General features: G+C 40.0%; 1 protein-coding gene across 12 annotated transcripts in view; it reads left to right on the forward strand.

Moving 5' to 3' along the window:
* The window catches only part of Lrch3 (leucine rich repeats and calponin homology domain containing 3), a 99,558-nt gene that overhangs the window by 56,600 nt on the left and 15,769 nt on the right, over positions 1-27,189 (forward strand). For 2 of the 12 annotated variants that reach the window (XM_060370254.1, XM_060370251.1), the window contains exons 8-19: positions 658-778; positions 4,212-4,360; positions 6,378-6,454; positions 10,161-10,212; positions 10,990-11,139; positions 14,896-14,946; positions 16,725-16,778; positions 20,315-20,386; positions 23,211-23,259; positions 24,027-24,134; positions 25,721-25,824; positions 26,898-27,035. In XM_060370254.1, the coding sequence (XP_060226237.1) occupies positions 658-778; positions 4,212-4,360; positions 6,378-6,454; positions 10,161-10,212; positions 10,990-11,139; positions 14,896-14,946; positions 16,725-16,778; positions 20,315-20,386; positions 23,211-23,259; positions 24,027-24,134; positions 25,721-25,824; positions 26,898-27,035 (1,125 nt within the window). Of the gene's footprint in view, positions 1-657; positions 779-4,211; positions 4,361-6,377; positions 6,455-10,160; positions 10,213-10,989; positions 11,140-14,895; positions 14,947-16,724; positions 16,779-20,314; positions 20,387-23,210; positions 23,260-24,026; positions 24,135-25,720; positions 25,825-26,897; positions 27,036-27,189 lie in introns of those variants that run through there. The other 10 variants (XM_060370261.1, XM_060370256.1, XM_060370258.1 and 7 more) reach the window with 8 other exon arrangements.

The following is a 27,189-nucleotide window of genomic DNA, read 5'->3' on the forward strand; positions in this document are numbered from 1 at the left end:
CAAATTACATGGGTTTTCGGTTTGGTTAATTAGTAGTATTAGACTTTGTGTCGTTTAAAATTACTAGGATGTATTTTAACTACTAGTTAAATGACTATGCTTTGCTAGAGGGCCTGATAACAGACTATATAACATTGTTTTAGTAAGAGTCCAAAACAGAAGCCTGGTGCAGTAGCACAAGCCTTGAATCCTAGCTCTCAAGAGGCAGTGGCAGGTGGATCTCTGAGTTCAAGGCTAATCGGGACTATATGATGAGTTCCAGGCCAGCCAGAGCTACATAGTCAAACATAAATAAGTAAACAAGTCAGATAAATAAGTAAGCCAAAACAAAATTAAATCACAACTTACTTAAAATTTGTAGTTAAGTGTGTATTTATGTCTTGGTGACTGTGATCTTGGATATTACAATGTATATAGATGTAGATAATTTAAATCCATGTATATATTTACTTACAATTTTTAATATCTTTCTGCTTTGTTAGTTGTGGTAAAGTTTGCCTATTTAAAATACACATTTCAGTTGCATTAATTATATTCACCTCTTTATATAACATTCACTGTCAATATCCAGAACTTTTTTGCTTTTTCTTTTTCTGTGCAAATTTAGTTTATATCTAAAATTGGAAATGATGGTTATTAACGTTTCTGCTTTTTAAGCCTACAGATGAATTTTCAGATCTGCCTCTTCGAGTGGCGGAGATTACTAAAGAGCAAAGACTTCGGAGAGAAAGCCAGTACCAAGAGAATCGCAGCAGTGCGGTAGTCACAAATGGCGGAGGTAAACATAATTCTGATGACATCAAAGCCTTTATAGTTAGCTTGCTTTATAAAGGGGTCTCCTGTAACCCTGGCTGGCTTAAACCCCTTACATAGCCAAGAACGATTCTGAACTTCTGATCCTCCGCCTGATCTGCCTGTCCTCCCCAGCCCTGGGAGGATAGCTGTGCTCCACCACTCCTGGTCGTGTAGGGCCTTGTGCATGGCAGGTAGGCAAGGACTTAATCAACTGAGCCTGGCTCCTACCTTACCTGTTTTGTTGTTGTTTAAGGGAGAGACTTTTTATTGGCTCAGCGTTCCAGAGGCCCCCAGTCCATCATGGTGAGGAAGGCATGGTGGCAGAAGTAGGGAGCTGCTGGCCACCTTACCTTTTTGAAGTGGTCTGTCACAACCACTCTTGTGTTTGCTTCTTAGCTCCTTCACTCTTCCAAAGACTTCTGTTTATTTATGACAAAAAACAAAAAAGAGGAAGTTTACCATTGGGATGAAGATTCACTTTCTTTGTATTTTCAGTTTGTAATTAAAATTGTTTCTCTCTCATGCTTATTTAGGGGAAATTTAGGAAGGACAGTTTATCTGGAGTAGATCTTTGTTAATCTTGATCTTACTACAATCTTCTGAAATAACATTGTCTCTTTTTAAGATTCTCCATTTTAAAGCAATTGCTTGAGCTCTTTGAGCAATCGATTGTGTCTGTCTGCTTGTGTTCGTTTTTAGCTTTCTAAAGTAAAGTTACTTATTTATTGGCAAGGACCTTGCCACCACAGCCATGATGGGTGTAGAGGACAGCTTGCTCTCTCCTTCTACCTTGCAGATTCCAGGGTACAAATTCAGGTCGTCAGGATTGGCAGCAAATGCTTTGGCCTACCGAGTCATTTAGCTAACACTGTTTAAAACTGAGTTTTCACTCCATTATCCAGGCTGACTTCAAGCTCCTGGATTCATGTCAGCCTCTTGAGCAGCCAGGACCACAGGTGCCTACCAGCGTGTCCACCTTCCAGGACATACCTTAATGTTCTCTTTGTTTTCCATCTGGTATAATGTTCTTGGGGCTTCTGAATCCTACCTGTTCTTATTCTGACACTTAGAACATAGTGGTTGTTTTTATAAAATAAACAGAGTTTTCTCTGCTTCCATGAACTTCTGAAGCAATTTAGAATTCTACTCTGTGTTCTTATAATTTGAATTTTAAAGCCTAATGTTCTAATTTTGAGGGCCAGTGCTGAGGGAGAAATTACATAGATCTTTCTGGAAATGCATAATGTTCTTGAGAAGTGCTTTCATTTCTAAATCAGTTATGTTTTGCCTTCTCTGGCTTTGTTTCTTATTCCTGTCACCATTCCATTCATACCTTAGTTATTTTATTTTAAATTTTGTTCTCATATGAGTTATCTGTACCATTATTTTATTTAAGACTTAGCATCATTTCCAGCTGTGCTTTTTGGTCTGTATCAACTAGCCCCATGTGGTTATTAAGCATTTGAAATGTGGCATTTGCAATCTGGGGAGATAGCTTCAGTGGATAAAATACTTACTGTAGAAGCACAGGGAGCCGAGTTCTATCCCAAGCACCCACATAAATGTCAGGCAGTACACATCTACAATTCCAGCCCTTGGTGAGCAGAGACAGGCCGATCCTGGAAGCACAATGGACAACCACTTTGACCAAAAAGTTAAGCTCCAGAGTTCATGAGAAAATCTGTTTCAGAAAATAAGGTGGAGTGCCAGTGAGGTGGTTCAGTGGGTACGGGTACTTTTAGCCAGTTTTTGTGACTTGAGTTTGATCCCTGAAATTCACATGATGGGAGGAAGGAACCAGTTTCTGCAGGTTTCCTTCTGACATTCACATATGTACCATGGTGTAATGTTCCCCCCTCCAAAATAATAAATGAGACTTCTGTGTGTGTGCTGTAACAAATAATAAATGTGACCTCCACACCTCTGCCACAGCATGTGTGTCCCCCTGAATAATGTTGAAAAAAAGATATTGGCTTACTAAAAATAAGGTGGATAACAATAAAAACACCTGATGTCAGCCTCTTGCCTCCACATGTGCACAGATGTACACATATATTGACACACACACTTGCACACATGCATACACCACAGATGTATCCCACATACATATTTAGAAGCCTGAAATGTGGCTTTTCTGAATCAAGATATAACCACAAGATCTTCATCAAATTTTGACTGCTGATCTGGATAGTATGAAAGTTTAATGTCACTTTCTTGAGAATTGGTCATATATAATCTGTGTAGTAGGAGAAATTATAGTACATGGAATGAATGAATGTATGTTTCAGATTTCTAATGTAATGTTACCATATAACCTTTTTATCCTTTTAGATCTTAATAAACTCATAACACAAATTCAATTTAGTGTTAACTGCAGTTCAGTTAAATTTAGTGTTCCAGCAGAGTGGAACAGCATGTAATAGTGGCTGGAGTTTAATGCATTGTTTGAGAAACTTCTTCACAGCCAGATCTTTCTCAGAGCACTATTTATTTTTAACTAGCTGTTGAAAGTAGTTAGCTTTAACTTGAAATTACTGGGGATATCCAGAAGCTCACCAGATGAAGCAATAATATGGCTCTATCTTTAGTTGCCTCCCTTTCCTCTAAATCATTTTGTTTAGTAAGTTATAAGATACACTTTTTGAGACAGGTTTCTCTGTGTAGCCTTGGCTGTCCTGGACTCACTTTGAGGACCAAGCTGACCTGGAACTCACAGAGATCCGCCTGCCTCTGTCTCCCAGGTGCTGGGATCACAGATGTGCACTACCACACCTGGCTTAGTATTTGAGTTTTTAATAAAGTATCTTGAAAAGAAAAAATCCTTCAGATGGCTTCCTTTCACTCACAGATTACTGTAAAACATGTCACACACTGACCTCTAGGAAGTCATTTTCTAAATAGGGAGATGTTTGTTCTCATTTTGTCTTAAGTTTGAGCTACAAGAAGGGAAGCAGTAAGTTTCTTCTCCAACTCCAGACAAGTTTCTTCTTATCCTGTGCCTGTTTTGTTGTCTTCTACTTTCTTTTGCGTTAACTGTTAAATTTTCTGAACCCAAACTAATGAGAAGATGATACAGCCTTCAGTCTTTAAACAACAGCCATCTTCTCTATGTCAGACTCAGACTGCCCTGTTTAAAACACTAAAGATCCATCCAGAGAAAATAAACGACAAGAGTCTGTACTTCCATGACTCACCCCCAGTTGTTGTCGTCTTCAGTGTATTTGGACTAAGGTTTTCAAGAGGCAGTTTTTGCAAGGGGCCGAAGACTAAATAATAAATACTTGCTTCACTGGGACATCTTTTTTTCTGTGTGTACAACAGATAGAGGGAAAAGGGAAAGTGTAACTTAAGCAAATGTCTTTTATTAGCTGTTTAACTTTGAATCTGTGTGTGTGTGTGCTTGTGTGTATGTGCAGTGCAGCATGATCTGGATCACATTGACTACATTGACAGCTGTGCTACAGAAGAAGAGGAAACTGATGTCAAACAACCCAAAGGCCTGGATACAGACAGTCTCAGCTCACAGTTTATGGCATATATTGAACAACGGCGAGTCTCCCATGAGGTAGTAGTGTACCCATTTAGCCCGAATATGCTACTGTCCCCTACTGAAAACAATCATGATGTCAGAGCAGTGATTTATTGATTTAGGCTTAATTATTTTATTTTATCTTCTGATTTTATTCCTGGATTTTTTCAGACTTAATTTGGAAAAATCAGGAAGTAGTCTCAAAAGCGATTCAAGTTTTATTCTTCAAATAAGAAGGCAAATTTCATTTGTTTGAAGATGCATTGAAAGGACATCTGAGAGTGGCCTCAGGCCTTTGGAGAAAGTGCTTGGGATAGAATATTTTCATTGTTACATTGTTTGGCTTTCTGGCTGGCCTTTTTGCTTTATTGCTTTGCTTCTATGTTATTGCTAATTACAAATCATAGTTTGATAGATAATTAATTAAACCAAAGTTGAGTTTTGAGGAAACATTCATCTTGCCCATAGATATTAATAAGTTTAATTATACTAGTGCTTTCATCCTAAGTTAACAGAATATAAATTGTTTGCTATTAAAATTCTTGGTGTCTCTTATAATGAAGTATTCAGTTGCCTAAAAAACAAGTAAGCATTCAGACCACTGTAGAATCTCTGCCAATTCCTCAAGGGTCTCAAATAGAATAGCATTCTTCAATCTCTCTAGTCAGCATAGTAAAATGGCTTCATTTTAGTGTGTGATGTGTTGCTGTCTGGAGTTTGTCCCAGGCTCTGAGCAGGGGTTGTTTGAGAAACACTAGGGGCCTTTCTGAAGAATGATGTGTACAACTTTTAGAAATCAAGGATCAGTTGCTTCAAGGGGAGTACATTGTGGAGTAATAGCATTCCTTAAAAGAATCCTTTGGTTCCTGTTTAAGGCTTGGAACACAGTCATTTTTGTTGCAGTTCAGAAGACACTTGTTTCTAAAATCAGATAAAATCACGTAAGTCAAATCCTGTAGCCAAGTGATATACCAGTGATTGATAAAACTGCCTTGTGGTTCAAGCTGTTAGTCTTTCTGCTGGAGCCAAGAGTACCTTTCTAATAAAATAAGTTAATAATGCTACATAATACTCTTTAGAGAAATCCTTTTTCTTCTCCTCTTCTTATTTAATCACTTTATAATGAGCTAGGTTGTCTAAGTAGGGTGTCTCTACAGAACAATAGACACTGCTTACTGGCCTACTGATCATTGTTGTATCACTCTTTCCCTAACACACTGTAGAGGCTCCTTTTAGTGTTTTTAAGCTCTATCTACCTCTTGTGTGTGGTAGCCATAATGATTCTATGCCATAAAATTTTTGGCATTTTTGTGTCATATAGCTTTCTAAAATTGAACAGTTTGTAAAAGTATGATGAAGCAGTTAGTTTAAATGGTTTAGCAACCTGTAAAAGAGAAGCTAATGAAATAACACAGCAGATGCAGTTTAGCTTATAAGTAGATGAGTTCTGACATGTTTTTGTTGTTGTTTGGTTGGTTTTTGAGACAGGGTTTCTCTGTGTAACCTTGGCTGTCCTGGAACTCACTCTGTATACTAGGCTGGCCTTGAACTCACAGAGACCCATCTGCCTCTGCTTCCCAAGTAGTAGGATTAAAGGTGTGTACCACTATCTCTGTGTCTGTAAGCTTCTTATTATTCTGAAAATATTACTCTGCTTAATTACTAATTTCTATAATACAATGGAAAAGGAACCTTGTAAATAAAGTACATATTCATAGATGCGCAGGTTGCCAGGCTTGCATAGCCAGTGCCTTTACACACTGATCCATCTCACCAGCCCTTGCTTTTGTTTTCCAAGAAAGAGTCTTGCTATGTTAGCCAGGCTGTCCTTTTGCCTCAGCTTCTTGAGTGCTAGAGTTACAGGCATGCACCATCACAACCTGCTAGCAAGCATGCTGTTAAACATAGAGCTCACAAAGGAAAATTTCATCAAAATAATGTTTTGGTGTACCGTTTCCTAAAAGTCAAACTAATTGACAAATAAAATTACAACATTTTGATATTATGTACGTTAAATGTATTTACTGACTTTTTTTTCCCTTTTTTGGTCTAGGCTTCACCGGTAAAGCCAATAGCTGTTAGAGAGTTTCAAAAAACAGAAGACATAAAAAGATACTCACATCAAAACAGGTTTGAAAAAGCAATTTAACTTAATTCTTTCTGTCTTGAAACTTAATAGGACTGTGAATGATTTTGGTTTTTTGCCAGATATTCTCACAATATAATATAATGAAGATATTTGGCTTATGTGTGCTTTTAAAACTAGATTAGTCTGCATTTGTGCCAACACCATTTTTAAAAAGAGTAAAAATAAGTTGATTCCAAATCCAGATTATTACTTTAGAATTAATTGATTTGAAAGTAGGTAGTGGTAATAAATTTTTGGGAAGGTAAATGTTTATGTATAGAAAATCTAAAGATTTTTCAAAAGCTCTATTTTATAACACATTTTTGACTAGGTAATTGAACAGATTATATATATTATCATTCTTCAGCTTATACAGTCTGTACTTATAGTCTCCTATTTCTAAAATTAGCTCAATGCTATTCTTCACTCTATAATTCCAAAATGTTGCTGGCTATAAGCTGTATCACAGTAGATAATTTTTCATTTCAGTCTTTGGTCTTTGTGGATGCAATCTTAACAGTAGGTTTGATAAATGTTCTTGTTTTGTTTTGTTTGTTTGTTTTTTTCAAATCAGGGTTCCTCTATGTAGCCCTGGCTGTCCTAGAACTCAATCTGCAGGCCAGGCTGGCCTTGAACTCAGAGATTTGCCTGCCGGTGCCTCCAGGCCTCCATGTGCCTGGCATGATATGTCTGCTCTTAAGTAACAGTGAATTTACTATGTGGCCTCTGAAATGCGTCCTTGCGTCTTTATACCAAATAGCATGCTAATTTTGTTTCAGGAACCATGATTTAGACGGAATAAAGAAAATGTAGTTGTATTGCTATTGTGTTACAGCTCTGAGTGGAAAGGTACCCTGGCAGCTGGGAGCCAGGAATACAACAAAGTCACACCTTACAACAAACCTCACACAACAAACCTCACAGAGGTGGCTGCCTCTGCTCTGGAGAGAAGCAGCAAAGAACTGGACAGGAGGCAGGCTTTAGTCAGGGTTTCTTGGTCAAGGGTAGCTTTCTAGGGTGCCATGGGGTTGAAGGAATTGTGTAACCTGATCTTGGGGCAAGCTCAGGTATTGGTAGAATTTTGTGGCCCAATCTTGGGCCTTTTTTTTCCCCCCCTGTAGGGCAAAATCTGGCCACTCTTCTGCCTCAAAGAGTTGGAAGGGCTAGAAATAACCATTAGAGAAATCTGGCAGGGAGGCGGCTCCAGAATCAATCTTCACAATAAAAAAAATTCTGAAAGTATAAAGTAGACCAGTGTTCCTCAGTAAAGCTCAGCACCACACCTTAGACACTATTGAAAATATTTATTCCTTATGGGAATCAGTTCCCAAAATGTTCTACTAAGGCCAAACCACCTCTAATGTGAGAGACAGTCTTACAAATTATCTTACGTGAAATGTGAGTGATGCTATTGTGAAACATCCAGCGAAAAGACCCTATGGCATGAAGTATGAAGGCAGTGCACCAGAAGGAACAAAGCTGTGGCAGACCCTCAGCATGCCAAGCCATGCACGGGAGAGCTGGTGTGCTGGGAACCCAGATGTCCCCTCCACTGGCTCTTGCATCTTCCCTCTTGGTCTCCATCTTAACTTCTCACAGCTCAGGGGTTGACGTGCAGCCCCAGGGCACTTCCCTTTCTCAGCTGCTCGGTGTTAAGTGGGGATGATAGAGTGGGAAGAGCTCAGCTACTCAGCAGGAAGCATGGGTTCTAGTTCAGGCTCAGGCGCGTAACCATTCAGCCCCAGGGGGCTCCTTTTTCTCAATTGTAAAAGTCTTTAGTGGCGTATACAGTATAGCACGGTATCTCACGTCCCTTCCAGTTCTTACAGAGTGCATGGTAATTGAGAACATAAAATCAAGTTTCAAGTCTAGCTCTACAACGTATTGACTAAGTCACCCTTGGAAAGTCACACTGTTTCTATGGCTGAAATCTCTTAGTTTGTTACCGAGGATTATAGACGTTCTTCATTCGAAGGGTTGTTGTGAGGTGTAATCTGGAACACGGGTGTGCGGGTACCTAGTACAGTAGCTGGTAAGAACTCAATGAGTATTTTTCCTGTCTGTCCCAGAAAGATGTTATCCCCCAAAATGACATGGGCTTTATTTTATTTTATTTTATAAATGAAAAAACTTATTTCACAAGTGTCTCAAAGGGAGAAGTCCTGGGCTGACAAGATGGCTCAGCAGGTAAATGCACTTGCCACCAAGTCTGACAACTTCAGTTCAAGCCCCGTAAGCCACCGGTGGAGAAGAGGATTGACTTTTATGAATTGCCTCTGACTTCCAGGCAGGGGTGCACATACCCACACACACACAAAATTAATCAGTAAATGTGATCTACAGCTTCTAAGAGGATATCACAATTTTAAAATAAAAATAAGAAGAAACCAAAAATTTTTAGATTTCTTTTTTTTCATAAATTGGAGTCTGTGTTAGTAAGGGTTTCTGTTGCTGTGGTAAAAAACACAATCAAAAGCAACTTGGGAGGGAAAGGGTTTAGTTCACGTTAGTTTTTGAGTCCATCACTGAGGTAAGCTAGGGCAAGAAATTAGGTAGGGTCTGGGAAGGAGGAACGGAAGCAGAGGCATGGAGGAGTGATACTTAGTGGCTTGCTCCCCGTGGCTTGCTCAGCCTGCTTTCTTCTAGAACCCAGGACTGCCAGCTTAGAGGTGGCACCACCCGAGGTGGGCTGAGCTCCGCCACATCAGACACTGAAAAAATGCCACCTGCGCGTACCTGTTGGCAAATCTGGTGGGGCATTTTCTCAGTTCAGACCCCTTCCCAGATGACTCTAGCCTGTGTGAGGTTGACATAAAAACTGACCAGCACAAAGTCTTTAGAAAAGACTTGAAATTTGTGTCCTTAACATGTGATAATCTCTGTGTTCTCACTGTGTGATAAGTAAAGATCCTCCGAGAGAAGAACAGGCACAGTGAGTGGGGTGGTTAAAGAATTTGAGCCCCTGAGTCTGACTGCTAGCACTAGAAAGAAAAAACAATTTTGTGATTCAGTATTAGGTGTTGAGACTCTAAGAGCTTAGAAAGTTTGCTTCGGCTTGCCTGCCAGTATACTGGTTTCACTGAGGCAGCTTTAATTACAGACACACATGGTTTACAGAGCCTTGAAACAGGTATCCCTGCTTGAGGAAGAAGATAAATCCCAAACTGTAAAATCAAGGCGAGCAGTTCTGTCCTTGCGTTTGTTAAGCATCACTCAAGCTCACCTACTTCAGAACGAAAATCAATGTGATCTTTACTCTGCTACTTGAGGTGCTTTACAAGTGCAGTCCCCCGGTTCTGCTGCAGCCCCGGTTTCTGCTGAGTAAAATGGCTGCCCTTGTCCATCAGAGAATCTCAGTTTACAGTCTCTTGTTGGAGTCAGTAAGAAAGTGGGAAATGGCTATGCATGTTATAAAGAAATGATGCTGTTTGAACAGTGCTCTCAACCAACTGTCATTTATGCTGGCATAAATAGTGGTTAGCTAGGCATCAGTGATGCCGTCACATGATAATGCAAGTTGGGGACATCTGTAGGCCTGTGGGTTATGTAATTTCATGAGCATATACAAATGCAGCTACTCTTTCAATGCTGACTCAACAGCTTGCCTACTGGTTGCCTATAGAAACTTCTTTTATTGTTAACAGTGAAATTTTCACTTGTCCCTTATTTTGTTGTCAATGAGTTCTTATTTTTCTTTTGGGGGATCAGGGTTCCAGTTGAGACATCATCTATGTTATCACTGCCACTGAGTCACAATCGGGTAAGTTTCTTTTAGTGTTTGTTTGTTTGTTTGTTTGTTTGTTTGATTGGTTGGTTAGTTGGTTGGTTGGTTTTTGGAGACAGGGTTTTTCTATGTAGCCTTCTCTGTCCTGGAACTCACTTTGTAGACTAGGCTGGCCTTAAACTCACAGAGATCCGCCTGCCTCTGCCTCCCAAGTGCTGGAATTAAAGGTGTGCACCACCACCACCTGGCTTAGGTTTTAGATTTATTTTTGTTGTTTCAATTTTGCTTTTGCTAAGATCAGGTGGCTTTCTTTCAGTTCTTTTATATTTAACATGTATATGTGCATATGTGCTGTGTTCTGTGTGTCTTTGTGTGTGCCTATGCATGTACGTACTTCAGCATGCATGTAGAGGTGAGAGGACAACTTTGGGGAATTGGTTCTCTATTCCACAGTGCCAGTTCCTAGGATTGAATTCAGGTCAGTAGGTCTTGGTAGCAAAGACCTTTACTGAGCTTTCTTGCCAACCAGGTTTTCTTTTATAATACTTAAACTGCCATTAATTGCCAGATATCTATAAATCTTACTATTTGTGTTCTTGAATAGTTCATATAGCATGTGTACATGATAGTTCTGCTTTTGTACATATAAGAACAGTGTGAGAGAGAAAGATAAACAATAAACATATTTTTTAAAAGTACTAAAGTGTAAAACTTGAGTGAGTTTTACACTGTAAAGTTCTTATCTTGATGCAGGCTATTGACGAGTTGACCCTTAGCCCCACTTGCATGTCCAAAATGAAACCTCTCTTGCAGCTTTCACATTCAGACGTGGAGCCTCATCAGAGGAGAGAACAGTCGGTCGAGTGCATGCGGAGAGAGGCAGAGCTTGCTGCCCTACAGTACGAGGAGGAGAAAGGAAGGACCAAGCAGATTCAGAGAGAAGCCGTCTTGGACTTTGTCAGAGTAAGTCCTTTACCATCATTGAAGGACACTTGAAGTTACAAGCAGCAAATGTTCATTCACTTTACCAACACTGTCAGTTATTGTTGCCTCAGTTGAAGGGCTGATTGTTTTCTCTCATAAGGAATCTTGACTGAAGAGAGTAACTGTCTCCCATAGTCAAAGTTGTGACTGATTATAGGCCAATAGATCTTGACCACCTTACTTTGGGGCTGGAGGTTCTTCTAGCTCAGGTGTCATAAGGATCGTGGAAGTGGCAGGGCCATGGAAATGCTAAACCATTGTCATCCAGATTTACCTCCAGCTTTTTCATTTAGCAAGCAGACCGTTTGTTGAGAGGCTACCAGGCTCCATTCTTCCATGGTCTTTGATTCCTTCCTTCCTTCCTGTTTCCATACCTACTCAGCTGGGATAGCTCTGTTACTATTTGTTGATATTTTATGGTCTCTTTAGTGCAGTCTTAGTACTATGAAAAACAAAATTTTGATTGTATGGTTTGTTGTTTCATTTTGAAGTCACTTGGAATTTTCTCCATAATTAAGTATTTATAATTTTGTTCACTTAATTTGTCTCTCCCATTCATTTGCAAACTTCAAGACAGGAACAGTGTCTTTCACTTACTAGAACTTAGCAGGTTAGAGTCTGTAGAAAAACTCAGAGATTCTTGTTGAATGAGTCACTCTTCCTGTAAGTTTCTCACTTGTGTTTTGGAATTTTAGACCACAATCATCTTTTGAAAGTATTCTATGCATTTTTGTTTTACTGTTTTATGTGATGAATTCTTCATGCATATTTATGTGTGTGTGTGTTGCCTGCATGTATGTATGTGTGTGTGTGATGTATGTATGGATGTAAAAAGGTATCAGACCCTGTGGAACAGAGTTGTAAGCCACCATGTGGATGCTGGGAACTAGAGCCGGGTACTCTGCAAGAGCACCAAATGCTCTTAACCAGTGAGCCATCTCTCCAGCCCTGTATTCACCTGTTTTTCCCCGGCTATTTCAATCCTGCAGTAACGATGGTCCTTCTCATTGGAGTCCTCTTCATCTAACATGTTACTGCCTGTTGTTTCTATTAGACCATAGAAAAACATTTGTCCAGTGACAAAAGCTAGAAATCAATGCTCCTAGAACACGTTTAGAGGCCTGAAAAGTGATCTCAGCCAGCTTTATCACCTCCCAGGCCTCTCTCCTCTCTACCCCGAGGTGGCTCCTCCTTTTGTGCTTTCTTCTCTCTGAGGATGTCAGTCACTAACATGTCTATTTTATCATGCTCTTACCTCCTGTCGTGGTTTTGCTTAAATCATCTATTAGCATTCACTATTTCTCCTAATTTGTCAAGCATTGCCCTGTTCCTTAAGTCTTTATTTCCAAATAAAGACTTTAAGACAAAGTTAAGACTTTCTGTCCATTTATCTTACATTTATAATAGGGAAGATGAGAGTGTTGTGTTGCACAGATGCAGTTGCACGTGACAAAAACGAAGCAGCAGACCCACACGTAGGAGGCCAGTGGTCATGGTAGAAGGCAAACCTGGATTTCCTAAAGCCTCACTTGATTCATTTGTTCATTCCCTGATCTGATAAGACTCGAGGGAGTGACATGCCTGTAGAGGTAAATAGAATCAGGTACAGCTTAAGCCTTGTCAGGAAATGGTGAATACAGAAGTAAAAGGAAAAAACTCGGAATGAAAGCAGAGCAGCAGCTAGAGAACATGTCATCAGAACTGACCTCAGCAGGCCATGATGCGGTACTCTAGGAATGGACTGAGGGTGGCTTCCTTTAGGTTGAGAGAATGTGTAGTTTGGGAGCTAGGAATGCTCTTCCATAACTTACATACTTGGCATAATGGCACTTGAGGAAAATAGCAGCTAGTGTTTGTAGAGTTTGCATTGAAGATAGCAAAAACTAATGAATTGGGATGGCGAAGACAGCAGTGGCAATAATCATCCTTCTTAAATTTATTGAGTGCTTTCTGACTACCAAACACTGTTTTAAGCATCCCCTTTTCTCTCTCTCTTTCTCCCCTCTCTGTTCTCTGTGTTCATTTGATCTTTTCAAAAGTCCTATAAAAAGAATTACCATTATCCTCTTTTTATTCATCAGAAAACTGAGGTGCATGAAGGAAATACGTTGCCTGAAACTATATTTCAGTGCTCAGCTAGTAACAGAGTGGGATTCTAATAAAGCTAGCTAGCCTTCCAGACCCTACTCTGACCAGACTGCTATGTGGCCTCTGGGTAATCCATAGAATAACGTACCTCAGGTCCTATTGTTAGCTCATTTAGCTGCCTTCTGTAGAAGCTTACCAGCTAGCAGGAGGTAAAGAATCATTAATCTATTACACAGGAGAAAGAAATTGTAAGTTCTTAGGAGAAGAGCATGCGAAGAAAGAGTTCTGAGAAACCCATCCTCTCATGTTAGAACAGTTTGGGAAGGAACAAAAGGAAAAAGTGGAATGGAAAGTAGTTGCAGTAATTAGGCTGGTACAGAGTGAAGGTGTGTCCTCTAAGTTTGGTTGGCAGTGTGGCCAGGGAGAATTGGAAGCATCTAAGGTGTATCTGCCTGTGGCGCTGTGCTATCCTGAGCTGTTCTGTGCCCTCCCATATGGACGATATTAAAAATATCTATTATTAATTTTAATGTTACCATGGCAGGGCTGTATCCTTTGTTAATGAAGTATATGGGGAATTTCTAAATTGATGAACACTAAACAATAAATCATTGAAGATAAGGTTCAAAGAAAGAAAAAAGGAAGAGAGAGCGATAGAGTTGGACCCAAAGCAAGGTTGGGATTAATGAGAGGAGGCAGAGTCAGAAGACGAATGTAAATCTCAGCTACACTACTTACCATCTTAATGCCTCATACCCTGTTTTCTCATCTCTAAATGAAGACGATCATGATATCTGTCTCTCTTACAGGGTGAGAAAATCACTTGAGATCCTCATGAGAATATCGTCCTGGGGCTGTAGCTCAGTGGACAAGTACACAGGCATGGGCCCTGGATTCCACCCCTAGCATTGCTTAACCAAGTGTGCCGCTGCACACCTGTAATCTTAGCGCAGGGAAGACAGAGGCAGGAATGTCAGAGGTTCAGGTCATCCTTATTACCTAACAAGTTTGAGACCAGCCTGGGTTACAGGAGACCCTGTCTCAAAAAAGGAAAAAGAAAAAAAAGCTAGGCATGGTGGAACACACCTTTATTCTCAGCATCTGGGGGGCACAGGCAGGTGAATCTGTGTGAGTTCAGGGTCAGCCAGATCTCTACAGTGAGTTCTAGGACAGCCAGGGATACACAGAGAAACCCTGTCTTGAAAAACCAAAAAGGGAGGGAGGGACTGAGGGAAAAAGAAATTATAAATTTACTTTTGAATATTGAATGTGAAATGTCATTGGTCTGAGTTGAGTTTCTATGTACATTTGAAAATACTTGTCTGGGATCAGGCTTAAAGAGTAAACAAACCTTGAGATTTGTCCAACAGAAGCTAACTGATATGATATGTAAAGCCATTTGAGAGAATGAGTTCATGAGAGAGTATTCACATGATAAGTGTAGGGTTTTTTTTCTGTTAATGCTTATAGAAATATGATAGTATAGTTTATTGCTGTTCTTCATTTAAGCTAAAAGGTTTAATACAGGAGCTTACTCACTTTAACTAGTAAATACAAGAAATAAATTGATGTGACCCATTTAATTAAATGGAATGTGTAATTTCCAGGGTTGCGATTCTAACTAGCTTTCTCTTTCTGGGCATATAGCAAAAAGCATCACAAAGTCCACAGAGACAACAAGCCCCTGGAGATGGTGAGGTAAGTCCATATCATTACTTTTTCTTGGAATTTATTATTTTTTTAATGAAAATGAAATGTCTGGCATGTGGTTATATTTTCAGTGATCAAATGTTTAAATGATCAAAAAGTGTTTTTTGGCTCATGGAGTGGACACATGCCCATTATCCCGTCACCTGAAGGCAGAGGCAAGAGGTTAAAGAGTGCAGAGCCAGCCTATGCTACATAGTGAATTCTGGGCTAGCCTGAGCTATAGAGAGAAACTCTCATCTCAAACCAACCTGCTCCCCCAAATTTTCTTTTCCCCCCACCACAAAATTCCACATATTAAGGAGAAAAGCTGCAGGATAAGGAAAGGGGTTATGAGAATATACAGGTTAAGGTTGCATACCCAGCCATCTAGAGACTATTACATCCCCTTCCTCAGCTGCCCCATGGATCATCTTTTGCAGGTGAATGGTTTTGGTGTTCAACCAAAGAAACTGTAGCATTCTAGCCTCTGCTTATTAGTTCCTTGTTCTAACTCATATATGTTAGTTTATGTTAGTTTTGGATTAACCAGTACAGTTTCATTATAAATAAATATTTGAAATTAATTGCTTAAAGTGTTTAAATTTTATTGGTCTGCTGAAATGAAGATTACCAAATAAATGTTATTTTAGTATAGTTGACTTTCTTATTGACCAGTTTCCCATATTTTCAACTCCTATATTTTCAATATATGATTATTGCTTTATTTGACTTTTTAATTTGAATTTTATTTGAAAATAAACCTAATATAAATGGGACAAGATGGCTCATGAAGTCAGAGCTCTTTCTGCTGAACTTTGTGGAAAATGACAGCTGCCCCCCAGCGGTTGTCGTGGGACCTCCACATGACGAGCACACACTAAACAAGCAAATAAACGAGAGCCAAGCGTGGAGCTTCTCACAGTACATTGTTTCTGAAGCATAAGCTCTTTTTTTTTTTTAAGTATTTATTTTATATACATGAGTGGTTTGTTTTCACACACACCGGAAGAGAGAATCAGATCTCATTACAGATGGTTGTGAGCCTCCACGAGGGTGCTAGGAATTGAACTCAGGACCTCTGGAAGAGCAGCCAGAGCTCTTAACCACTGAGCCATGTCTCCGGCCTGAAGCACAAGTTCTTAGTAACTGCTCTGCTTTACTTTTGTGTAAGTACTCTGCATGAGACCTAGGCATCACTCGTGTGTTTCAGTTGTCCTTTCTTCACGGAGTGATAATTATACAAACTTTTTTTTTTTTGAGATAATGTGTCATGTTTGAGCCCAACCAGAACTCAAAACTCGCTTGAATTCCTACTCGTCCTGCCCCTGCTTCCCAAGTACCGTGTGCCAACGCACCAGCTAACATTTCTGTGTTTGTCTGAGAAAGGCAATGAAACAATGCCTAGACCAGAATCCATGACTTGCAGGTTTACTTTTAATTTGTCATTGGTTTGCAAAGTGACCACAGATTGTTCGTGCTGCGGCTACACCAGTCCCTTAGCGCTGTTTTTTGGGGGGCAGAGCCATCCCTGTTGTGCCTGAGCTTTGGAAGGTGTGCAGGCAGGAAGGCCACGCTGGCAGTTAAGGTCTCCAGGAGGAAGTCAGTCCTCGTAACCAACCTACTGCCAGTGATGGTGCATGGACGGCAGGGGAATATGGTCCCGCGTGTCAGCAGCTTTGGAAATGTGCCTTCACGCGTTGCTTTCCTATGTGTGTCCTTGTGAAATGTGTCCTTGTGAAATGTACATTGTTTGTTTTGACATTGCTTCGTTTTCTTCACCTTCCCAGTGTCCCTTCCCATCCAGAAGGTCTCAGCACACTGACGATAGTGCCTTGTTAGTGGTAAGAATGTGAAAATGGAGTTTACATGTCGTTTTCAGAGTAGTTGTTGTGCATTTCAGTCAGAATTGAGGTATGTGCTATAAAACATGATGGGCACATTGCTAAATGCTGTTCAGATAAGCAGGACTGCCTCCCTTGGTTAACCTTGTGATCCAGCCAGCCTTCCAGAGTTTGCCGCATACACCTTTCCAGTGCTCCCAAGGGAAAACGTCTGCTCTGAGAACCTTGCTGGCTTTGTATGTGATGAGACATATGTGATAATTACTTTTTAAAATGTCTTTTCTAATTTTGAGGGTACCTTGTTAATCATTCATTTGGATCCTGAGTCACTCCTGAGTGCCAAGTGGATTACTGTACTCCAGGACAGTAATTATATGTGACAAGCTAGTTTGCTGTGTATTTGTTTGTTGTTGTTTTTGTTTTTACCGACTGTCCTCCCACCTTCTTGCAAATACAAGCAGTGTAACATGTGCACGCTGGCACTGGTTGGAGAAATAGTGACAAAAGTCTCACTTACAAACTTGAAATTCGAATACTCGCATTTTACTCACTCTTAATCAGGAACATTAGCTGGAGTGCTGGCTCCTAATGGTTTTGAATACTACTTTACTTTCCTGCCTATTGCTTCATCCACCTAAAGTGAATTAGCATGAAGCCTTTATTTAAAGTTTTTCTGAGGGCTGGAGAGGTGGCTCAGTGGTTAAGAACACTGCTTACTCTTCCAGAGGTCCTAAGTTCAAATCCTGGCAACCAGCTGGTGGCTCACAACCATCTGTAATGTGATCTGGTGCCCTCTTCCGTCCCACAGGTGTACATGCAGATAAAGCCCTCATATACATAAAAAATAAATAAATAAATCTTTTACTTTTTTGATTGGTCTTGGAAGAGAATTCTAACCATTTATAAAATTGCTTTTCCCATCATGTTTTATGCTACTAATTTTATAGGTTTTTAAATTTTTATATTCAAAAGTTTCATGTCTGTAGTAACTCCTCTCCTAAGTGCTAGAAACTGCCATCTTGTATGCTGTGTGAATTATAGGCTTTAGTGTGAGGCTCTTACAATATAACTTACATTGTTGCTCAGATTTCCTTGTATGTCTACAGCTTTCATTTCTGTTAAAATGGATAAAGTACATATTAACTGCATAGTCTTAAAAGTAACTATGAAGCCCAGCCTCTGAAGTATTAGCAGAAATTAACTACTACAAGGAATGAAAACTTAATTTATATAAGAAATACTGAGGGTTTCTGATTCTAGTCAGTTAGTTATTTCACTCAGTTCTCACAGCAATCTTAAAATTAAGGTTAAACTTACTACTAATAATTTACTGTGGCTTGACTAAGGTCACAAGCTTGATAGGTCACAAGCCTGTTAAGACCTGGGGGGTTGTGGGACTGGAGAGATGGCTCAGAGGTCTGTTCTTCCGAAGGTCCTGAGTTCAATTCCCAGCAACCACATGGTGGCTCACAACCATCTATAATAAGATCTGGGGCCTTCTCCTGGTGTGCAGGCACACATGCAGGCAGAATGTTGTATAAATAATAAATAAATATTTAAAAAAAAAAAAAGCTGGGTTTGATTCTAGACCAGGCAAATGCAAGGCCTGTAGTAAATACTCATGCTGGATTGCCTTCTGTTCTAAAATTGAAGGCACAGTAGGAAACCAGAGGTGAGATCTAATAACACATAGAGTGAGTGATTAAAGTCTGAGTGTTCAAATGTTTTTATCAAAATAAAAATAGAATTTGGAAAAACAACAGTAGCAAAATACCCTTAGCATGAAATTTGAACTACATTGTCAAAATTTTCTCAGAACTGTTCTTCACAGGGTTCATTTCACACTGCTCTTAAAGTCTAAATTTTTAAAATATAACCTGAGTGAAGCCTTTGTATGCTTTGGCTACTCTGTCTCCATCCTTTTCTCTCGGCTCCCTCTGAATCATCCTTCTCCTCCTCCTTTCTTCTTCTCCTTCTCCTTCTTTCTTCTTCTTCTCCTTGTTCTTCAACTATAAAAACCTGTTCTCAGAATTTTAACTGCTATTGTCTCTGCATGGACTCTTTGCTGTCTGCCTACTCCTTGATTGATTTGTACTCATTTATGAAGGGTCTGCCTAAGCATCATATCTTTAAAATGGCTTTTTGGGGGCTGGAGAGATGGCTCAGCAGTTAAGACCACTTGCTGCTCTTGCAGACAACTTAGGTTCAGTTCCTAGCACCCACATGGTGGCTCACAACTCCATGTGACTTCACTGCCAAGGAGTCCAATGCCCTCCTCTGACCTTCAGCAGGCAAAGGGCACACACATGGTGCATATTGTGGATACAAATAAAGATTGAGGCAAGACACTCAAAGATCATTGTGTATGTAGAGAGTGGGGGAGGACTGTTTCAGTGGGTAAAATACTTGCCTTGCGTGAATAAAGACCTGTATTTGATTCCAGCATTCACTTTAAAAGTCGGGTATGGTGGTACACACTTGTAATTCTAGTATTAGGGACCATGTACAGGTGGATCCCTAGGGGTCGCTGGATAACTAGCCTAGCCTACTTGACAAACTCACGTGAATAAAGTACCTGCTATGCAAGTGTGAAGACCTGAGTTTGAATCCCTAGAACCTACATCATGCTGGGTACAGTAGCGCATCTGTAATCCCTGTGCTCCTGCAGTGAGAGTGATGCAGGCAGACTCTGTACTCACTAAGCAGCAGCAGATGACAAAGAGACCCTGTCTCAGCAGGTGGTGGTGAGGATCAAAACCCAGGTTGTCTGTCCATTCATTCCACATATGCATCATGGTGCCCAGACTGCCCCCCAAACAAATGTTTACATACATACGCTTCATACACATGTAAGATTGTTTTTTTAAGATAAAAGAATCAAATAAAAGTAAAATTACACTTTATCCTCTTAGAAATTCTGGTCATTTGGGATTTCATAGAAGCAGAGATGAAATGCAAGGTCATCTTTACAGTATGAAGCAGAATCCTCATGATCTCATTCCTTTCCAATATAACTTGGATTAATATTTTAAAAATATGTTTTATTTATGCTAGTCCTGTTTGGTTAAAAATAAATTCACTGACAGTATTTATTTTCCATTTCACAGAACAATAGAACATACATTAGTTTCAAAGCTATTTTGCTAAAGTCATAGGTGTCTTAGGTTTTATTTCCATATGAAGTAATTTTTATACACCTCTTTTTTTTTGTATTTTGGGAAAACATAAGTTCTGAAACATTCACTTGTCTTTTTATTTTCTGTGATTTATTAGCAGCTATAGCACTAGAAAATGCCTCTTGATTCTTGGTTAATGTAGTCTGAGGCCTTAAGAGTATTCTGAATTCTACAGGTAGAAAAATTCTGTTGAGTCAATGATTCCATGATGCATTTCCCCCTCTCTTCTGTTAGCACTTTAGTAAACAATTCAGGTTTGGTGACGACCTTCCCTGTGCTAATTTTACTGCTTAGCTCTGCCTGCCATTTGCTAACTCAGATGCTGCCTTCTGTTTCTTCTCTTCTTTACTTGAAATTTAGTCGCTGTCAGGGTTGGATCGAGTGAGCTGCGTGGCTACCCTGCCTCATTCTTCTGCCTTCACACCTCTTAAGGTATCTCTTGTTGCATTAATGCACCAGGAAATTCCGGGAGGAGGCTGAGGGTATGCAAAGGGGTCTTAAATTTCAATGTATTGGTATAACAGCAAGCCAATCTCAGGGATCACATGAAATATACCTAAGGTTATGAAGGTACTTGTGTTAGCACTAGTTTCACCATCTTTTCAATAGTTATTCCTCCAGGCAGAGTAAATGTTGCAAGATGAACTTCACATTTGATAAAGTAAGCTTAAAACGTTTTCCAGAAAGTGTGCCTCCCTTCCATACCAGTCTGAGTTTGGAATATGAAAACAGCGGCTTTCTTTAGTCTCGGAGGGAAGTTTCTTGACCCTGAAGCCAGAACCACGTGGCTGAAGCTTGCTGCTCTCTGGAACTGGAATATGGCCTTCTTGTTCAATTATGTCTTTACCAGCTTTCTGTTTTCCCTCCCTAAGCTTGGCTGTCCTGCCAAGTAGAACAGGCTGGCCTTGAGCTCAGAGACCTGCATGCTAACAGAGTCTATAGGATAGACTCTCTTGTAGTTCACTCTCTTGAAGAGTGTTTTGATAAAATGCAACAAGCTTAGGAAGGAAAAACACAAAATGTATGGTTCAAGGGGTAAAGGGGTACCAGGAAGTGGAATGGGGCTAAATCCTGTGTTCAAGAAGATAAATAGATTAAATGTATTAAATGGAATTAAGGGAGTGGTAACCTCGGGCAAGATCTTACCCAGCTAAGCTTCTATCTTATAGAGAGGAATTAAAGAAAAGCTTAGGTCCATGCCTTTAATCACATTACTTGAAAAGAGTGAACTACTAGAGAGTCTATCCTAGGCTCTTTTGAGATTTCCTTTGCCAGTGCAGTTAATCTAAATCTCTTCAGTTTAGCTTGCAGTAAACTCTTTGGACAAGGGAAAAGCAGCCGTATTTTCCACCAAAATATCACAAGAACAAATCTCCAGGCAACATAGTAAAACTCTTCTCCTTCTCCTCAGGCCCTCACAGTGCAAATCACCCTTAATACCATTGTCTTACATACTTCTACCAGTATGGCCCACGAAGCCCCACTTAAAGGCATTCCACTGCTTTCATTAGCCAAAGCCCCAAAAACTACATTCTTCAAAACAAAAGCGTGGTCATGTCTATCACAGCAATACCCCACTCCTGGTACCAACTTCTGTCTTAGGGTTTCATTGCTAGGAAGAGACACCATGACCACACCAACTCTTACAAAGGAAAATATTTAATTAGGGCTGGTATACAGTTTCAGAGGTTTAGACCATTATCATCATGGCAGGAAGCATACATGCAGACGTGGTGCTAGAGAAGAGTTTTACATCTTGATCTGAAAGCAGAAGAGGACTGTGATTTATACTGGGAGGAGCTTGAGCGTACATATGACCTCAAAGCCCGCCCCTAGAATAAAACACTTCCTCCAACAAGGCCACATCTTTTAATAGTGTCACGCCCTGTGGCCACACATTTAAACACATGAGTCTATGGGGGCCATACCTATTCAGAACACCACAGTTATGGAAATGTGTTCCTCAGTTTTGCACTTGTATAGGTTCTTGATATTGGCCTTCAGAGCTGTCTGTGAACTATTGACCATGCTTAATGTGTCCTCTTTGGCATCAGGAAGAGTCATGGGCAACTAGATTCATGTGCAACAGGAAAAACAAGCTAGAACTTGGATTTATCCCAAACTGCAATTCTAGGACATCCTGTCCCTTCTATGCTTTCAGGATCGCCACACCAACATTACAGCTCCCACTAACTGTCATTTGGGTTGGTGTTGAACATTCTGGTCAGAGTCGGGTTGTCTTTCAAATAGGTGATGTCCAGCTGTAGAGCCCATAGTGACCAGCAGGCAGGTTCCATTGTCACCAGTTGTGTTTGGACACAGAAGAATTTGTGCGCACATGAGATGACAAGGATCTTGGCTGCACAGTAGATAGGAAAGTAAAATTTTCTTTTCTAAGTAGCTGAGCTGTGTTTCCTTTTTGCAGATAAACTTTATATTCTTTAGCTAGTTCTTGCTCCATATTTATACTTTTGCCAGTGAGTTAAAGTGCTAGGACTTGGCCAGGTGTTGTGCACGCCTCCAACCCCAGAACTCAGGTGGCAGAGGCAGACGGATCTGTTAAGTTTGAGGACAGCCTGATACACATAAAGTTCCAGGAAAGCTGGAATTACATAGAAAGACCTTGTCACATAACACCAAAAGGAAAATATTAGTGCTCAAATATTCTAGAAAATACATGTAATTTTCTGTGTGTGCATATGTACATGCAAGGGTGCATGTATAACGTGGATTGAACTCAACACTACACAGAAGCCATCTACCACTAAGCCAGACCTCAACAATTATCTATCATGTTTTAAATATATATTTTTCACAAAAATCAAGAAATGGTACTCGCCAGCCGATAATAGCACACACCTTTAATCCCAGCACTCGGTAGGCAGAAACAGGTGGGTCTCTCTGAGTTTGAGGAGTTCTAGGACAGCCAGGGGTACACAGAGACACCCTATCTTGAAAACAAAACAAACAAAAAAGTAAAGTTTTTCTTTCCATTATATTTTTCAGTAATTGTTTTGCCTTAGAATGTCCTCCTTTTTCACAGTGTTTAGGAGGTCACTTAGATCTTTAGAGAATGCATTATATAAACAAGGAAAAGTTTTGTCTTTTTAGGAAAAAGTACAAAATCAGTCAGTTTTACTGAGCTTTCATTTCTAGACTTATTTTTGAAGGAAAAGTGTGTGGCTTTCTTATATTTCTGAAATGTGGAAACTGACCTTTCTTGAGTAGTAACTGCTGTGTATCTGCTTCTCTACAGAGTGACAACAGAGTTAATGCCACATCAAGCTTTCCTACAACAGAGACAGGTAAAAGACATTAAAGTGATGTATCTAATGTTTTGGGGGAGTCTGGGAGAGAGAAACAGAATCTTGTTATGTAACCCAGACTAGCCAGAACTAATGGTTCTCCTGCCTCATCCTGTGGTCATGCTCTTTATCAGGTTCCCTCTCTTTCTGTCTCTGTCTCTGTCTCTGTCTCTCTCTCTCTCTCTCTCTTTCTCTTTCTGTTTGTGGTGGGGGTAGAGATGAAAGTCTGGTGTGGCCCGTGCTGGCCTGTAACTTGGTGTAAAGATAAGGAATATTCTGATTCTCCTGCTTGTGCCTCCAGCTCCAGCATGTGGCTCTGCCATCATGCCTGGTTTCTATAGTGCTGAGAGCACACTGATCCAACGCAGGACTTCATGAGTGCTAAGCAAGCACCCTACTAACTGAGCTACAGCCCCAGCTCCTCTTTACCAGAATTTCTTTTTCACTAGCTGTCCATATGATAAGGAAAAAAGAATAGGAATTAGCAGGGATATAGGTTTGTAAGAGACTAAGTTCAATGTATTAACTTTTAGTGTACATTTGTTGATAAACTAAAAATAACAGAATTTTTAAAATAAACAAGCAGCTTTATTTTTATACATGAGAGTTTTTCATTAATGAATAGAATCATCATTTTATTTCATTGCCATGTTTGATTTGATTTTTGTTATGTGCTATTTAGTGGACTTTTGTGACATTTGTCTATATCATCTTTGATTTGCTTTTCATCTCCTTTAACATCATCTTGCTTTTCCATGCTGATATAGTCCATCATTCCCCTGCATATTCTTTTCCTGCTGCTACCCAGAGAAATCAGCCCCAGCGCCCTGAAAGCTTCCTTTTCCGAGCTGCTGTTAGGGCAGAAACTAATAAAGGTAAGTGGTGGTGATTTTTAAGGCATGGCAAAGTGGGGATGGCTGTACACAGTGACTGACATGCTTTTCAGCTGCATACCTAGCTATCGTCTTGGCAAAAATGTTAACTGTGCTGGTGTCTGGGACCTCACTAACATTAAGTCAGGAACATCTTGGTTTTTTGGTTTGGGTTAGAAACTTTCTTAGTACCACATAAAACATATTTTGTAATGTTTCAGCTATGCATGATGGTATATGCCTATAAACCCTACATTTAGGAGGCTGAGGCACAACTGATTTTAAGGCTAGCCTTAGGCTACATTTGAAGATCGTATCTCAAAAGCTAAAACTAAAAAACAGATTGAACAAGTAAAATGCTTTTTCAACTAGAGAACATTCTTCTCTTATTATAAACTGTTTCTCAGATCTTTCTGTATCAATACACTGTTGAACATTTGTATACCTATTATCAGCAGTTAATGCTTTGAGAAACACACGTGCGTATAGAACAAAAGACAGGTACAAAAACATCCACAGCAACCATTTTTATAATGGCACCAAGTGGAGTGTTCACAAGGAGAAAGGGGATACACCATGGTGTGTCTTCCAATGAAATGTGATGAAAACTATACATACAATGATATTCATATATCTAGAATATACAGTACTGATAAATACATCTATAATGTTGATCAAAAATACATACAGTATGGTTTAATTTATAGAAAAAAATTTCAAAAATGGACAAAATAAATCTATGGTGTTCAGGTGAGGATGTTGGTACCCTTAGGGTTCAGTGGGCAGAGAATATTCAAGAGGCTTTGAGATATGGATAAATTTCACTTAGAGCACTTAGCCATTTCATTTTGTGAGGATAATTTATTAGCCTCTGTTTAGAACTGTGTAATTTTTCACATATGTGGTATTTTTTTAATAAAAGCATTTATAAGTGGATGTAACTCAAACTAGAATGTTAAAATGTTCTGCCATTATAATTGTTTGTCTAAATTTCCAGCTGGTGCTTTAGCTACTTGTCCAGCCCAAAGCCCATTTCAATTTACTCAATAAGCCTGTTTTCTTTCTTATAATAATGATGCTTTTTGAAAGTACCTTTATTGTTTTACTTTATGTGGACGGTGTTTTGCATGCCTGTACGTCTGTCCACCACATGCATGAGGAGGTAAGAGTAAGGTACCAAACCCCCTAGCACTGGAGTTACAGCTGCTTGTGTGCTACCATGTAGGTGCTGGAACCAAACCTGAGTCATCTTCTTTTTGTTTGGTTTTGGTTTTGATTTTTGGTTTTTCAAGACAGGGATACTCTGTGTACTCCTATTCATCCTGGAATTCCCTCTGCAGACCCCGCTGGCCTCTAACTCAGAGCTCCACCTGCCTCTGCCTCCCAAGTGCTGGGATTAAGGTGTGCAACCACCACACCTGGCCAAACCTGGGTCTTCTATCCACAAGATCAACAAAAAGCAAGTTCTCTTAAGCACTGGTCCACCTCTCCAGCCCCCAGTGAAAATGTTATATTGGCAAGGAAACTTGCCAGACAAATGTGTTTCCCCAGCGCTGGCAACTGACCTCCCCACCACATGTCTTTTCCAGGTCGTGCTTCCCCACTTCCATCTGCTGCGCCTGCCACTGACCCTGCAGATCCTGTAACAAGACAGAGAGAAGAAGAGCTGAAACTAATAGACCAGCTACGGAAAGTGTGTACATTACCTCTGCTTTTGAGCTTTGGCAGTGGCACTGTTATAGGCCATATCCCTTAGGTCACATGCTCACCTGGTCTGTCATTATCATAAAGTCAATCATGTCTACTGGATACATGCACTGTATGCACCTTGTGATGAGTGTAAAGCAGACTTCACCAGTGAGGAAATTCCTTTAAACTTTTTATTGAGAACATTGGATGGATCATTGGAGAAGTTCACTTCATAGCCATGCTCATTTTCATTTTTTCCCACTTCTGTTGTTCATCGTGTCAAAAGGCACTCTGAGAAAGCAGTTACAGTGTGTGGGGGCCAGGCATGGTGGTCCGCCAGTGCAGCCTCAGTAATGTGAGGGAGCAGGGTGGTCACTAGTGTGAGACCAGACTGTGCTGCACATCGAGACCCTTTCTTAAAAGAGAGGGAGTGTATGTGCCTGTGCACATTCTCAAACTGAACATACATGTTGATGGATTGGCTATCTTTTTTCTGAATCAAACAAGAATTCAGTTTGGGTTCATGTTTTTGTTTAGACCCGTTCTCCCCGTGTAACTCAGGCTAGCCTTGAACTCTCCATCTTTCTCCCTTTGCCTCTGTAGTCTGGAATTACAAGCACTGACTACCATAGCGGGACTTAGTGGTTTCCTAAATCATGAAATTATAGTAATTTCTTTTGTGCTTTTAATGCACTGTGACCTGGCTGTGATGCATACATTTCATCACTGTATGTTACTGACTTCAGTTAGAAGAAAAATGGGGACTGTGGTATCTAAGTTAGTTTCTTTTCTCCTAGAGTTTGTTTTGCTTTGATTTTTGTTTTTTATTTTTGTTTTGAGACAAGGTCTTACTTTATGGCCCTGGCCAGCGTGGAACTCACTGTGTACCCCAGACTGACCTTAAACTTGCTGTAATTCTTCTGCTTCCCTAGTTTCCTAAATGCTGGGATTACAGGCATATGCCATCATGTCCAGCTTTTTTCAGGATTTCTAACTACATACATTCCATTGTCTTGTCTTTATATCCTATACGGTAATTACCTTTCAACTAATGCATGACATTTCCTGTCTTTGCAGCATATTGAATACCGGTTAAAAGTATCTTTGCCCTGTGATCTTGGAGCAGCTCTGACTGATGGTGTTGTACTTTGCCACTTGGCCAATCACGTTCGGCCTCGATCTGTCCCAAGCATTCATGTCCCATCTCCAGCTGTGGTAAGTTGTAGTACCAGTCAGCATTGACTATTCATCAGAAGCTTTTCAATTCAGTGTTGTCATTGTGCTGGAGGTAGCAATGAAGATACCAAGGGTCTGATCCTCGCCTTCTTGTTCTCAACATTGACTGGAGAATGAACAGATACATAAATAA

Source organism: Meriones unguiculatus, chromosome 17 (genome assembly GCF_030254825.1).
Source record: "Meriones unguiculatus strain TT.TT164.6M chromosome 17, Bangor_MerUng_6.1, whole genome shotgun sequence".
Lineage (NCBI taxonomy): Eukaryota > Metazoa > Chordata > Mammalia > Rodentia > Muridae > Meriones > Meriones unguiculatus.